This window comes from Fukomys damarensis, unplaced genomic scaffold (assembly GCF_012274545.1).
Source record: "Fukomys damarensis isolate Sample0158 unplaced genomic scaffold, DMR_v1.0_HiC HiC_scaffold_3, whole genome shotgun sequence".
NCBI classification, from domain to species: domain Eukaryota; kingdom Metazoa; phylum Chordata; class Mammalia; order Rodentia; family Bathyergidae; genus Fukomys; species Fukomys damarensis.
In genome coordinates, this window is record NW_022900915.1 from 48,343,394 (window position 1) to 48,355,717 (window position 12,324).

General features: G+C 51.0%; 2 protein-coding genes and 1 long non-coding RNA gene across 6 annotated transcripts in view; 1 reads left to right on the top strand and 2 right to left on the bottom strand.

Annotated features, from left to right (window-relative positions):
- Trim11 (tripartite motif containing 11) overlaps window positions 1-468 on the bottom strand; it is an 8,282-nt gene extending 7,814 nt beyond the window's left edge. The window contains exon 1 of the mRNA XM_033768090.1: window positions 3-468. Within this exon, the coding sequence (XP_033623981.1) occupies window positions 3-235 (233 nt within the window). The 5' untranslated portion in view covers window positions 236-468. The remainder of the gene's footprint in view (window positions 1-2) is intronic.
- An 805-nt stretch (window positions 469-1,273) lies between these two features.
- Window positions 1,274-7,535, bottom strand: Trim17 (tripartite motif containing 17). Of its 2 annotated transcripts, none has more exons than XM_010612023.3 (7): window positions 7,464-7,535; window positions 6,300-6,751; window positions 5,362-5,457; window positions 4,087-4,317; window positions 2,344-2,366; window positions 2,144-2,247; window positions 1,274-1,827 (listed from the first exon to the last, which is right to left on the bottom strand). In XM_010612023.3, exons 2-7 carry the CDS (start codon window positions 6,726-6,728, stop codon window positions 1,274-1,276), a joined length of 1,437 nt encoding a protein of 478 aa, XP_010610325.1. In that variant the 5' UTR covers window positions 6,729-6,751; window positions 7,464-7,535. The 2 variants fall into 2 exon arrangements, with proteins under 2 accessions (XP_010610325.1, XP_010610327.1); XM_010612025.3 differs by having other exon boundaries at window positions 6,300-6,764; window positions 7,464-7,528.
- On the top strand, window positions 2,150-7,163 carry LOC104853835. 3 transcript variants are annotated; one of them, XR_004518788.1, is made up of 4 exons: window positions 2,150-2,612; window positions 2,845-2,990; window positions 4,804-5,041; window positions 5,866-7,163. It is a non-coding gene; the product is annotated as an uncharacterized LOC104853835 (long non-coding RNA). The 3 variants fall into 3 exon arrangements; XR_777883.2 differs by having other exon boundaries at window positions 2,150-2,990; XR_777885.2 differs by having other exon boundaries at window positions 2,150-2,990; window positions 4,804-4,938.
- Window positions 7,536-12,324: the final 4,789 nt, after the last annotated feature.

Here is a 12,324-nt window from a genome sequence, read left to right on the forward strand (position 1 = left end):
GCGCCATCTCGGCCATCTTGGCCAGTGGGCGGTTGGGGCGCAGGTTGCTCTGCGGGGACAGTTCGCGACACTCGGGGCACGCGTAGGGGCCCTCGGGCTGGCCCCAGCAGCGTCCGATGCACTCGCGGCAGAAGTTGTGGCCGCAGTCGGTCATCACTGGGTCGGTGAAATAGTCGAGACAGATGGCGCAGGTGGCCTCCTCCTGGAGGTTGGTGGACAGGTCAGGGGTAGCCATGGCGAGCGCCGGTGACGCGGGGATGTAGACAGAACAGGGCTCCCGGGCTCCGGCAGGAAGAGGCACAGCGGCGGAAGCAGGAAGCGCGGCGTGTTTTTTTTTTTTTTTTTTTCCTCCTTTGGGAACCCGCTTTCGTCCAGGATTGGCCGCGACGGGTCACGTGGCGCACGGTAGGCGGAACCGGAGCTTAGGTCGCAGTTACCGGGCGTCGCGGCTGGCCCTAGGACCTGGGACCCTCACCCTCCGGATATGCGTCCCCTCGGAAGCCATGTTCTCGGGCTCCCGCGCGACTTGGGGAGCAAGCCAGGCTGTGGGGCTACGGCCGCACTCTCTGCCACGATACTGTGGGAATCCCTTGCCCAGGAAAGTACATTTAGTCTGGAGTAATGGGAATGAGGGCCTCTTGGAGTGTTTTTAGGAACGTGTGCTGGGGGGCGGGGAGAGGATACTCCCAAATTACCCTTACCGTCATTTGTATTTTGCTTTTCACGTGCAAAATCACATCAAGAAGCTGGGGGAGGCCACTTGTGTGCACTTTTAGAGTTCAGTGTCCCCTCTCAAGGACCCAGTAGCCACAGTAGGGGACCAGGGAATCCAGGAAGCAAGGAGGCAGAGCTAAAAAAAGTAGACCACGCTGTGCCAGGGTGATGGTGCACTTTTGTAACTCCAGCACTCTGAAAAGCTGAGCAGGAGGATCCCAAATTCAAACTCAGGATGGGAAGTTAGTGAGGCTCGGTCTCAAAATACAAAATAAGAAAGGGATGTAATTCAGTGAAAAGGCTCTTGAGTTCAGTCTCCAGTGTGACAAAACAAGCAAAAACAAAACCAGACCATACTGTGTTTGGTGCAGCTGGGTATTTAGAAATCTGTCCAATAGGAGGCATCTGCCTTTCTGGTTTCCTCTACAAAGCACCTGCCAATGTAGCCTCAGTGTTTGACCACTTTAATTGTGATTCTGTCTGGAGAAAATGCCTTGCATGCAGCAGAAGGCTCTCATTTGAGCTTTGCCTTCAGCACAGACCTGGGCAGTCCTGGCCTCTACCCCTTCACCCACATAGTCACTGTGGAGATGACCATCTGGCCCGACTTGGGTGTCCCCAGGCAGAAGAAGGGCTGCAGGGGCCCAGGGAAGGCAGCCTGGGAGTAAGTGTGCAAGTGGCACCCGTCGTTCACACTGTAGAAGGATACCTCGCCGGCCTCGAAGTCCAGAAAGACGCCAATGTGGCTGGGAGGCTCGGTCAGCGTGATGGGCATGGCGGTGGGTATGAAGGGCAGTGGCTGCTTCCCCTTGGACAGCTGTATCACCCAGAACCCATTTTCGGGGGACTTGGGCACTCTGTCCTTCCGGTTCACGTTGTCTCTGCACACACCCAGGGCCCAGAGTGCATCCCCAAGGAGGTTCATGCCTACTTCCCAGTAGTGTCTCCCTGAGGTGAAGCTCTGCTGGCCCACAGCGCAGGGGTAGGCCAGGAACCGGTCCCTGCCACAAGATGCGGTGCTGCCCTCAGGCAGGGGACTGAGGTAGCGCCGTTGGCGGCTCTCATACAGGAGGAGGTAGGGGTACGCCGAGGTGGGGTCTGGCAGTACTTCCTCTGCAGACAGGCCCAGGTACAGGCGAGAAGGTGGAACCAGTCAGGGTCAGAGGTGGTGGGGCAGATGGTAGCAGCTGAATGGCCCCTCTGGTCCCCATCTTCCCCAGGTACCCTTTCCCCTGGGTATCCTGGGGGAGTTGGCATAGGGCCCTGTGCCCCAGCTACTCATGGCTGCTGGTGGGGCAGTGGGGGTGAGCAGGACCACAGGCTTAATCAGTAGAGAAGGAGGAAGAAAAATGCACACAAAGCACAGGTGTGTGGTATGGGGGGTGGGCACAGGGCATCCTGAGGGTGCCAGGCCCCAGGCTGCACTTACCTTGAAAGCCTCTAAGCACATCTCTCTGCCCAGGAACCCTGCACACCGTCCTGAACACCGTGGGGACGGCCACCTCTTGGCACTGCACACTCAGGCTGCGCTTCCTCCAGGGAACACAGGCTCACTGTCCCCCTCCAGTCCCACACAGAGCCCTCCTGCACCCACCTCTGCCACCACCTTCGCTGCTGGTGACTGCATACCTGGCCAGGGTGTCCTTCATATCCTGCAGAGGACAGGGAGGAGAGCAGGAAATGGACTTAGCTCTCAACTGCCACCCCCATGTCATTCTCTCTTGTCCACTTCTCTGGGACAGATTAAAAATGTCCTTTCTGCCAGAAACTGAACTCCCACACCCACCAGGAGTCCCAGGGGCTTACCCTGACCCTGTGCATGAGGAGGCTGGAAGGCCTGGAGAAGCTGTTCTCCTGTTCCCTTGATGATCTTTGTGGCTTCTCTGCCATGTCTGAATGTAAGTTTCACTGCTCTTGTACTTTGGGGGCATTTTAAAGTAAGATGGGGCTGCTACAGATGTTGCTACTATCCGTCTGGTAACAGAATGGCTAAGAGATTAATGGACAGGGAAATTCATACATGGTGTGGGTCTCTGAACAAAGTGGCTGGGATGCAGCTGGACAGTGAGATTTCATCACACTGCTCAGAATTCCATGCAATTTAAAGCTTATGATTGTTTAATTCTGCAGTTTTCTACTTAGTATTTTTGGGCTGAGGATGACCATGGGTAACTGAAACCTTGAAAACTGAGACTGGATGTGGGGAGCTTCCGCTGTAGGTGCTCCCTAAGTGGGTGCAAGACCAACGAGATGCACAGAATTGTCATGGAGAAGGGGTGAGTGAGGGTGTAACTGGCTGAGGTTTGGGGAGGGAGAGAGGTTCCAGTAACAGCTGGGTTTGGAGGGACTCTGGGAAGGGCAATTCCCAAGTACATTAACACCCTGGACTAGAAGCTGCACCGGGTTTAGTATGTTCTTCAGTGGCCATGCTGTGGTTTGTCCTTTCCAACCCCCTCATTTCATAGGTCCTAGCCCCAGGATCTCAGGATGTGATATACACATGATCCTCCATTTAAAATGGAGTTATGTGCTGACATTTCCACTGGAAGTCGAAAACCTTGAAAGATAAAGATGCATGCAATAATCCTGACCTGCTGGGCACTCTAGTTGCATGGCACATGTGGATAGTGATGCTAGATCGGAGCATTGTTTGACTCTTACTATCTCTGAAAGATCCAAATTCATTATCTGAAGTTTGGTTTCTACTGAAAGGACATTTCTTGTGTACCATGGTCAAGCTGAACCACCATGACTGGGAGGTAGGGTCTTTAAAAGCTTAGATGAGGCCAAGTGAGTTCATTCAGGTGGTTTCCAGTCCAACCTGAGCAGTGTCCTCATCAAAGGGAGAGATCAGGGCACAGACACCTGTGGAAGATGGTCTTGGGGGAGGATCAACCCCACCACACCCTGATCTCAGCCTTCAGCTTCCAGCCTTTAGGACTGTACACAAGTTCCGTTTTTTAACCCTCTCAGCCTGTTTGTAATCCAAAATCTGAAACTCTTTGAGGGCTGACCTGATGGTTAACCCTGTGGGATATTCCACACCCAAACTCTGGGAAGGTTGCAGTCAAAACAGAGGCACAGTAAAGAAAGCGCGTAATGTCAGCTGCAGCTCTCTACACACACCATACACAAGACAGAAATGGACTTCCTGTTTAAACATAGATATCAGTCCCAAGATACCTCATGATGTCTGCAGATATCCCCAGTCCGAAAATATTTGAAATATCAGATGCTTCTGGTCTGAGCAGTTTGGTAAAGGGACGGTTGTCCAGCCTTCTGTTGGGCTGCATTCCTTCTCCTGGTCCTGTGCATCCCAACCACACCTCTCCTGCGCCTCATCCTGGAGCACAGCCCATGGGGCAGTCTTACCTGCAACATCTGTGGAGGCTCTCGCAGGCTTCGGTCCTCCAGCTGTAGCAGCAGCAAGTCCAGGGAGCGGTGCTGCTGGTCCAGGGAGGTCTTGCTGTCTCGAAGCTGCACCGCTGTCTCCTCCTCTTCCCTCTTTAAGGCCTGGAGGAGTCTCTGCTCCTCCTCTGCCAGGAACAGGACCACCTTCTCGAACTCCATCATGATCCTCTCCCTCCGGACCTTCACTCTGTCCTGTGGGCATATGAGATGTGGTCCCCACACACTAGAGCAGTTCTATGGGTCACAATGTACCTCCCTGGGCTTCCGGGGACCCATAGTACTCTGGCAAGGGTTGGGAGCTTTAGGTGGAAACTAGGAGCTTTTCAGAGGAGCAGTGCACTGGGCCCCAATAGGCATTGTCCAACACCCTAACATTCATGTATCCTTGTACTGGTGGGGCTCAGAGACACTCCCAAAGAGGGATACTTGGAGATGTTCCTAAAAACCACAGGAGGCCATTGTTTTGGATAGGACTCCTGCCCTGGTCCCCTGCAGACTAAGCAGGAAGTCAGAAGGAGCCCCACAGCTGTTGAACTCCCCAGAAGCCAGAATTGGAGACAAAATCTGGCCACTTCAAATGGATCACAAACATAATCCTTACACAAAAGTAAGCTGGGTTACCTGATACTCACTGATCTGTTGTTTTCCTGTTGTTCTTCCTGTTTCTGCCTTTAAAAGATGCCAACTATGAAGTGACCAACCCTGTGCTCTGACTCTGATCACTCCAGCTCCTTCAGTCTTTGAAACCCATTTTCTCTAGTCGGCTCACTTGCCATATCATGTGGGATGAGTTTCCTGACTCTAGAACTGAAGGTAAAGCCACCAAGCCCTTTGCTGGGTGTAATGCCATGGCTTATGTCCCAGTACTTCCAGGATGACCTGTGCCCAGGAGCTCCAGGCCAGCCTGGGCAACATGGTGAGACCCTGTGATTTTGACTTCTGCTAAGCCTCTGATTGTCCACCTGAGTCTCCTGTTTGTGTGAGGCTTCTCCCACCCTGTGTGCCGGCATAATTAAAAGTCACCTTTCCCTCTTACTCACCTGTCACTCTTGCACCAGGGTTTGAAGAAAGGGTTTGAGGAAGATTTTCCCCCTTACATGGGGAGTGAGGAAGGTGGGGATGGGATGTTGTGGGTGGGGCTAGGACACCTTTAGGAGCACCTCCCACTGCAAGGAAGAAAGGCTAGAAATCCAGACAGAACAGAGCAGGGATGGGAAAGGGGCTTTGGAGAACCACCTGCCACTGGGCTAAGGTCTGCTCCTCCTTGGCTTGCAGCTTCTCCGTCTTCCTCACCTCCTCCCGCAGGTACCTTATGTCTTCCTCCAGCTTCGACTGTGGGAGTACAAAACCACAGGGCTTGGGACCAGTGGTGCCCACACCTCCTGCCAGAATCTGGGTTGTGGTTTCTTTTTTTCTTTGGTATCGGGGATCAAATTCAGGTCCTGTGCTTGCAAGGCAGGTAGTGGAACCACTGAGTTAAATCCCCGGCCCTGGATTGTGGTTTCTAACCATACTAAGGAAGCATAGGGGATCGATATGCCTCCCCAAAACAGGCCCCTCTGTCAGTGAAACAGTTCGGACCTCAGAATACCTTCAGAACGTAACACCCCCAAATACACAACTTCAACAAGAGTTATTCACCACTTAAGAGTTATTTTGAGCTGAACACACTTTAAAAAAGAAAAAGAAAACCTATAGCTGCAAGAGTCTCTCTGACCATTCCCTTTTTCTTCCTAAAAGGTGGAGGGAGAAAAACCATCATGTGGAAGCTGTACTCCCTGTACCAGGGGAGAAGTAACTTGTCCTCATGGCTGAGGACAGAGGTTGAACTGAAGAATCTGTACCAGTGGATCCTGTGAACTGGCCCCCATCCTCTGGTCACTTCTCTACCTGGCTACCTACCCCAGTCAAGAGCTCCTGTGCTTGTTCTCCACCCTTCAGTTTCCTCCTTGTCCATGTTGGCAGTCATCCCCCAGTGCCATGCCAGGAAAAGGGTACAGGGAGCTGGAGCTGTGGGGGTCAGACCGGGCCTGGGCCTTGGCAGTCTTGTCAGCACTCACCTGTTCTGTCCCAGGAGCCATTGTACCCTTCCATGGTGGGGTCCTGCCCATGGGTGATACAGCCCACCCACAAACACACTCCTACCCTTGGGGCTTTTGACCTTTGCTCCCCACCTTGTACTCCCGCAGGGCTTCCTCCACAGGCAGCACCCTGTGCTCCCGGTGTTCCTGCGCCTCCCTGCACACGACGCAGATGGGGCTCTGGTCCTCCAGGCAGAACAGCTTGATGGGCTCCTGGTGCGCTGGGCACAGGTCCCGCTCCTGCAGCCCATGGTGTTGCCGTGCCATCTCTGCCACCTTGGTCAGCAAACGGTTGGGCCGCAGGTTCTGCTGGGGTGACATCTCCCTGCACTCTGGGCAGGAGAAGAATCCCTTCTGCCTCCTCCTCCCTTTCTTGCCTTTTGCCTTCTCCCAGTTTGTCTGGATGCAGGTGCGGCAGAAGTTGTGGCCACAGGCAGTCATCACGGGGTCCGTGAAATAGTCAAGGCAGATGGAGCATGTGGCTTCCTCTTGCAGCTTTCTGGCCAGTTCTACAGCATCCATGGCTCCTGGGAGGACCTCAGGGCCTGGAGGTTAGACCCAAACCCCAGACCTGGGCTGCAGTGGCTCTGTGTGCCAACCCTTTCACAGAGGAGAACTGGGGTTGTGTGAGGGGCCCACACTGACTCTTTCAGTTTTGTTAACAACAAAGAAATGCCTCTTGGAAACTGCAAAGACCCTTTGACCAGATGCATCCAGGAGCCTCTGGCCATGCACAAAGCACGGCCCAGACCCCACCCTGCTGTCAGTCTCCTGGACACCTGGCCAAGTCCTCATCCCTCCCATGAAGCCTAAACCCTGTGCACCCACTAGACCCATTCAGGGATAAACCTCTCCACTCTTTCTCTGTCCCTAGCTGCCTTTTCTGTTGGCATTGAACCTCATCCCTTCTCTAGGGTGACACTCTTGCTGCAAGAAGCTCCAATAAAGAGCCCTTTAACAAGCTCAGAATAACTTTCTTAAACTCCAGTACCACAAGGGCAAATAGGAGGGAAGGTGATTTTTTTCCATTGGGGAGGGAGGTGCAGATCAGGGAAGACACAAGACCATTTTGTGCAATGTCACAAAACTACAAACAAATGTGTGCTCACAAACCTACATGTGTGTGCATGTATGTGCACATACGTGCACACACCTGAAAACAAGCTTGCACACACGTATCTGTGCACCCATGTAAACACACGTACACAACGTGTACACGTACAGGTGAGTGTGCAAACGCTCAGTCTCCATACTTACTGGGGTCGCATGCAATGGAGACCCACCGCCTTCCCCTTCCTACTTCCTGAGGTCTTTGCAGGGCGGGACAGTGGAGGGTTTGAACCTCTAAATTTCAAGCACTGATCCCACGCCCCTCCTCGCCCCTAAGTTACAGTGTCCGGGGATCGAGGGAGGCCACGCTTTCTGCAGCAGGGCGCACGGCGACGACTCGGTGCCTAGGTTCGGGAGCCTAGGCCCGGGAGGTGTCCTTCTGTCCGTGGAGGTTCATCCAGGGGACACAGGTCAGCGTGGCCGCCCTGCGGACTGTGCGGCCGCCAAGGCTGGAGGGTGCCTGGAGGGTCTCTGGGCACGGGGATTCCCAGCAGCCGAGGGGCTGGGACTGAGCGGCTGAGCCTGGGAAATGGCTTGGGCGTGGACACGGCTTTGTGGCGTCAGCGGGGCGGTGCCCAGGAGAGGACGCTGGGGTCCGGGAGAGAGGGGGTCCTCCTGATGGGAGGGGAGGAGCAGATGAGAAAGGGACGGGGACGGGGAGGGGAGGGGAGCCACCTCCCTCAGGTCAGCTGCACGGGGCTGCGGGCAGCTGGTAGCAGAGGGGCGCGGGTCTTGGCCGGCCGGGAAGGCAGGCGAGCTTGGGCGGGTAGGTGAGGTTTTTACCCTGACCCAGTTGCCACAAACAGCGCTCCCCAGGCCTAACCCTGATCCAGATCCTAACCCTAATCCTGGTCCTGGGGAGAGCAGACAGATGTAAAACCGAGGCTGAGGCTACCTGGCGAAGGGAATCCCTGCCTTGGAAAGCTGATCGACCCTGGTTTGTTGTGTCCAGGGCGCGCTAGTGTATGTAGCCTGGTTTGGGGTGTAGACAGCGGCCTTGCCGCAGTTCCCGCCCCCCTCCTTAGTACTACGGGGACTGCTGTAGGAGGTGGGGCCTGGTGGAAGGGAATTAGGTCATTGGGGTGTGACCTTGGAGGTGCTGTTGGGACCTTCCTCTTCCTGTCTCTGTCTGCTTCCCAGTTGCCAGGGAGGGGCAGATCTTTTCCAGTACTGCTCCTTCCATGACCTCTGCTTCCCCACAACCCCAAAACAGTGGAGCCAGGCGACCTGGACTGGAACCGCTAAAACCCAGCGAAAGGATAAACCTTTTCTCTGTCTAAATTGATAGCTTAATTATTTTGTCATAGTGTCAGGAAGTTAACATAGCAGGTTTGTATATAAAATGCCATATCCTGATATGTCCCTAGGAATTGTTTAGCCCTGGGGTGGGAACACCCTCCAGGGTCGGATGTGAAAGTTTCCTAAAATGCAGAAAATAAAAAAGGCAAAGTGAATGTACCTTTGGAGTAGAAAGATCTTCTCAGGGCTGGGGATTTAGCTTAGTGGTTCCACTGCCTGGCTTATTTGATCTGTTACCAAAAAAAAAAAAAAGCTTCTCAAAGACAGACATTTGGAATTTGGGAATTTAGTGCAGTAGTTCTGCCACCTGCCTTGCAAGTGCAAGGGCCTGAGTTCAATCCCCAGTACCTAAATAAATAAATAAATAAATAAACAAAAGAGACAGGCACAGATAGATTTGGCTGTTACCTAAACCACAGCTAAGCAAAGGGGCCCCAAGGAAACCCTGAGGCTCTAATGACTTGGCATAGAACATGTCCAGTCCAGTGGGTCTTCTCGCTAAGGGAAGTGCAGGAAAACCACATAGCTAAAACGACATTGTGCATACATAAAACTCTCCAACAGCTGGGAATTTAGCTCAGTGGTTTCGCTGCCTGCCTTGCATGCTCAAGGGCCCAAGTTTGATCCCTAGTACCAACAAAACGAAGCAAAACAAACAAAAGAAATTCTCCAAGTGCTACTTTTAATTGTAAGGATAGCATATTAGCTTGCAGAGGCTAGATAACAAAAGATCACACCCTGAGGTCTTAAACTGTTGCCAAAGGAATTGGTAAGTGACATACACAGAGAGATGCAGAATGGAAGTAAAATGAGAAAAAGTTAATTTTATTAATAAAAGGCTGATTGCACTCAAAAAGGCAGTGACAAAAATTGACCCCCTACTGCCTTACAGCTCAGCTCTCTCTTTTAGAGAGTTTTACAGCCTTGACCCTATTCAGGTGTTTATTTCATTCTCTCAGTTCACATTACTGATATACAAATCATGGTCACGAGATAGTTAACTTTAACCCAGATGTAGCAATTCATTGTAGTTAGGGAGTTCACCTCTAAGATTCACTTAAGCTATCTTTCCTAGCCCATGGGAAGTGGGGTGTTCAGGGTCAGGAAAGCAAATGTTAACAATGGTTCTTTTCATCTTGACACTTTTATAATCATTTGGTTTAGAGAACTTCGGAGCTCAGAGTCTTGATGTGCTCTGTTGTCTCAGGATAAGACCAAATGTTTTATTTAGTGGTTAATGCCTCCAGTGTCTGTAAATTCTGAACTCAACAAAGCAGACTGCTGTTAGAGACAGCAGAAGCCATTCTACATTGTGACATTTTGTAGGTTTTGCTATTTACAAGTTTTCTCTATCAAAACCACAGAAATTAATTTTCTTCCTGTTCTGAAGGCTGCAGAGACGGAGGTGTGGGTTCCTCTGAGCTTGTACTCCTTGGTTTGCAGATACCATCTTTCCCCATGTCTTCACACAGTTGTCATTCTGAGTGTGTGTCCTCTTGTCATGACACCAGACATGTTGGATTAGGGCCTCATTTATCTTAATTGTCTCATTTCAAATAGTCACATTCTTAGGTCCTGGATCTTGCAAGTTCTGGGGGACACAGTTCGGTCCTGACAGGTAGCAGACATGCCATGTGCCCACCATGCCAGACACTAAGGATGATGTGATTTCTATAACAATCCCATCAGGCCCAGGGCTCACGGTCCAGCTCAGAGCAACCCCTTCCCCCAATATGGAGGGAGCATCACAGGCAGAGACCACAGACTGGCCCTAGGACCAGGAGTGTGAGTCTGGGGGAAAGCCCGCTGTGCAAGCAGGCACGGGGAGGGATAGTGACCTGTGATAGTTAATTGATCATATCCTCAAGTAAGAAACACCCAACTAAATTGGCTCAGCCTAGTCCTGGATATGGAAGACCCACCCTAGGGAGGATTATCACCAAAATTAATAAAAAAGGGAAATGAAGAAGGAAGGGTGACTTTTGTTTCTTTGGAGAAGCTCATCTTCAACTTTAATTTGGATGTCAACTCTGGGCTTCTAGTATAGGCTCTTCAGTCTCTAACATCAACCCTTTAGCCTCCTGATATGTACTCACATGGGACACTACAGTGAGCTCCAGGCCTTTGACTGGAACCTTTAGATCTCCAGCATGCGACAGCCCTTTTGCAGTATTCTATGCCTGACTCTGTGGGTGGTCACTGTAAGCAAATAATGTAAATTTTATATATTTTTATATCTTGTGTTAAATGTTTCTCTAGTAAGCTCTGACTGATACATGCCCCTACCTGGAGTTGGCCTATAGGGAGGGTCAGAGGGCCCAATGTCCTTCTGGTGTTTCAGTCAATGGCAGGGCCAGCTGCTGATGTCCCATACCCTCCTCAGAGTGCCATCAGGCCCTGCTGTGTCTTCTTCTTCTTCATGGCCTGTCAGTTGGGCTTCTAAATCAGAAAAACTCAACTTTATTTTTTAAAGCAGATTCAGTGTCAGCGCAAATTCGAGAGAAGCACAGACTTCCCATTATTCCTTGCCTTTTGCCAGTATCTCCTACTGAAGAGGAACAGTTGTCATGATAGATGAACCTGTGACATGTCACCTTCATCCAGCATCCATAGATGACATCAGGGCCACTCTTGGTGTCCAACAGTGTGGACTGGTGACGTGTGTCCACTGTTCCAGTGTTGCACAGAGAAGTTGCACTGCCTGGATAGTTCCCTATGCTCCACTTGGTCGCCTTTCCTCCCCACTCTGTAACCACTCATTATTTTACCTTTTCCAGAATGTTATATGATTGCAATCATACAGAATGTAGCTTTTTCAAACTGAGGTCTTTCACTTAATAGCCCTTAGGTTTTCTCCATGTCATCTTGTGGTGCTCCATGGCTTATTTCTCTTTGTTGACAAGTAATACTCTATGGTCTGGATGTATCCTACTTTACCCAGTCAACTACTGAAAGTCATCTTGGTTGCTTCCAAGTTTTGGCAAATACCCCACAATCTTTTTATGCCCTCAATAGATTCTCCATGTTTCAGAGATTGAAGATCATATATGTGTGCATATGTATAATATATATATATATATATATATATGCAGCCCTTGAAGAGGCTAAATTCTCATGACATAGGCAGACACCTATGGTTTCTTATACTCCTTTTATTGAGTAGTAGATGCATGCCCCAGAACATAGTATGCATAAGGTATCAAGAATGAGAAAATTCATATCCTGAGCTGGCTGCCAGTTAAAGGCAGACACCACAGGTACATTTGAAGCACCATATACCCCTTCCTGCTTCCCACCCCATTAACTGCTGTCTTGAATACTAGAAACATAATATTAGTTCATATGTATATTTTCCTATCAAATATGTTGCTTGGCTGCACCTTAGAGTTAGGTTGGCTTATGCTATGGTCTGAATGTTTGTTCCCCCCACCCCGTATTCCTATGTTGCAATGCTTACTCTGTACCCCCCAAAAGATGGTATTAGTGTTGAGGTCTTTTTTCTGTGATGAGTTTCTGAGGGTGGGGCATAATGAATGGGTCAATGCTCAGAGAGCCCTGCATCCTCCACTTTGTAGGGTCACAGTGAGAAAAGCTGGTTGTGAACCAGGATGCAGCCCTTCCCAGACAGGGAATCTGCCACACCTTGATCTCCGACTTCCAAATCCCAGAGCATTAAGAAACAGATTTCTGGGCCAGGGATTTAGCTCAG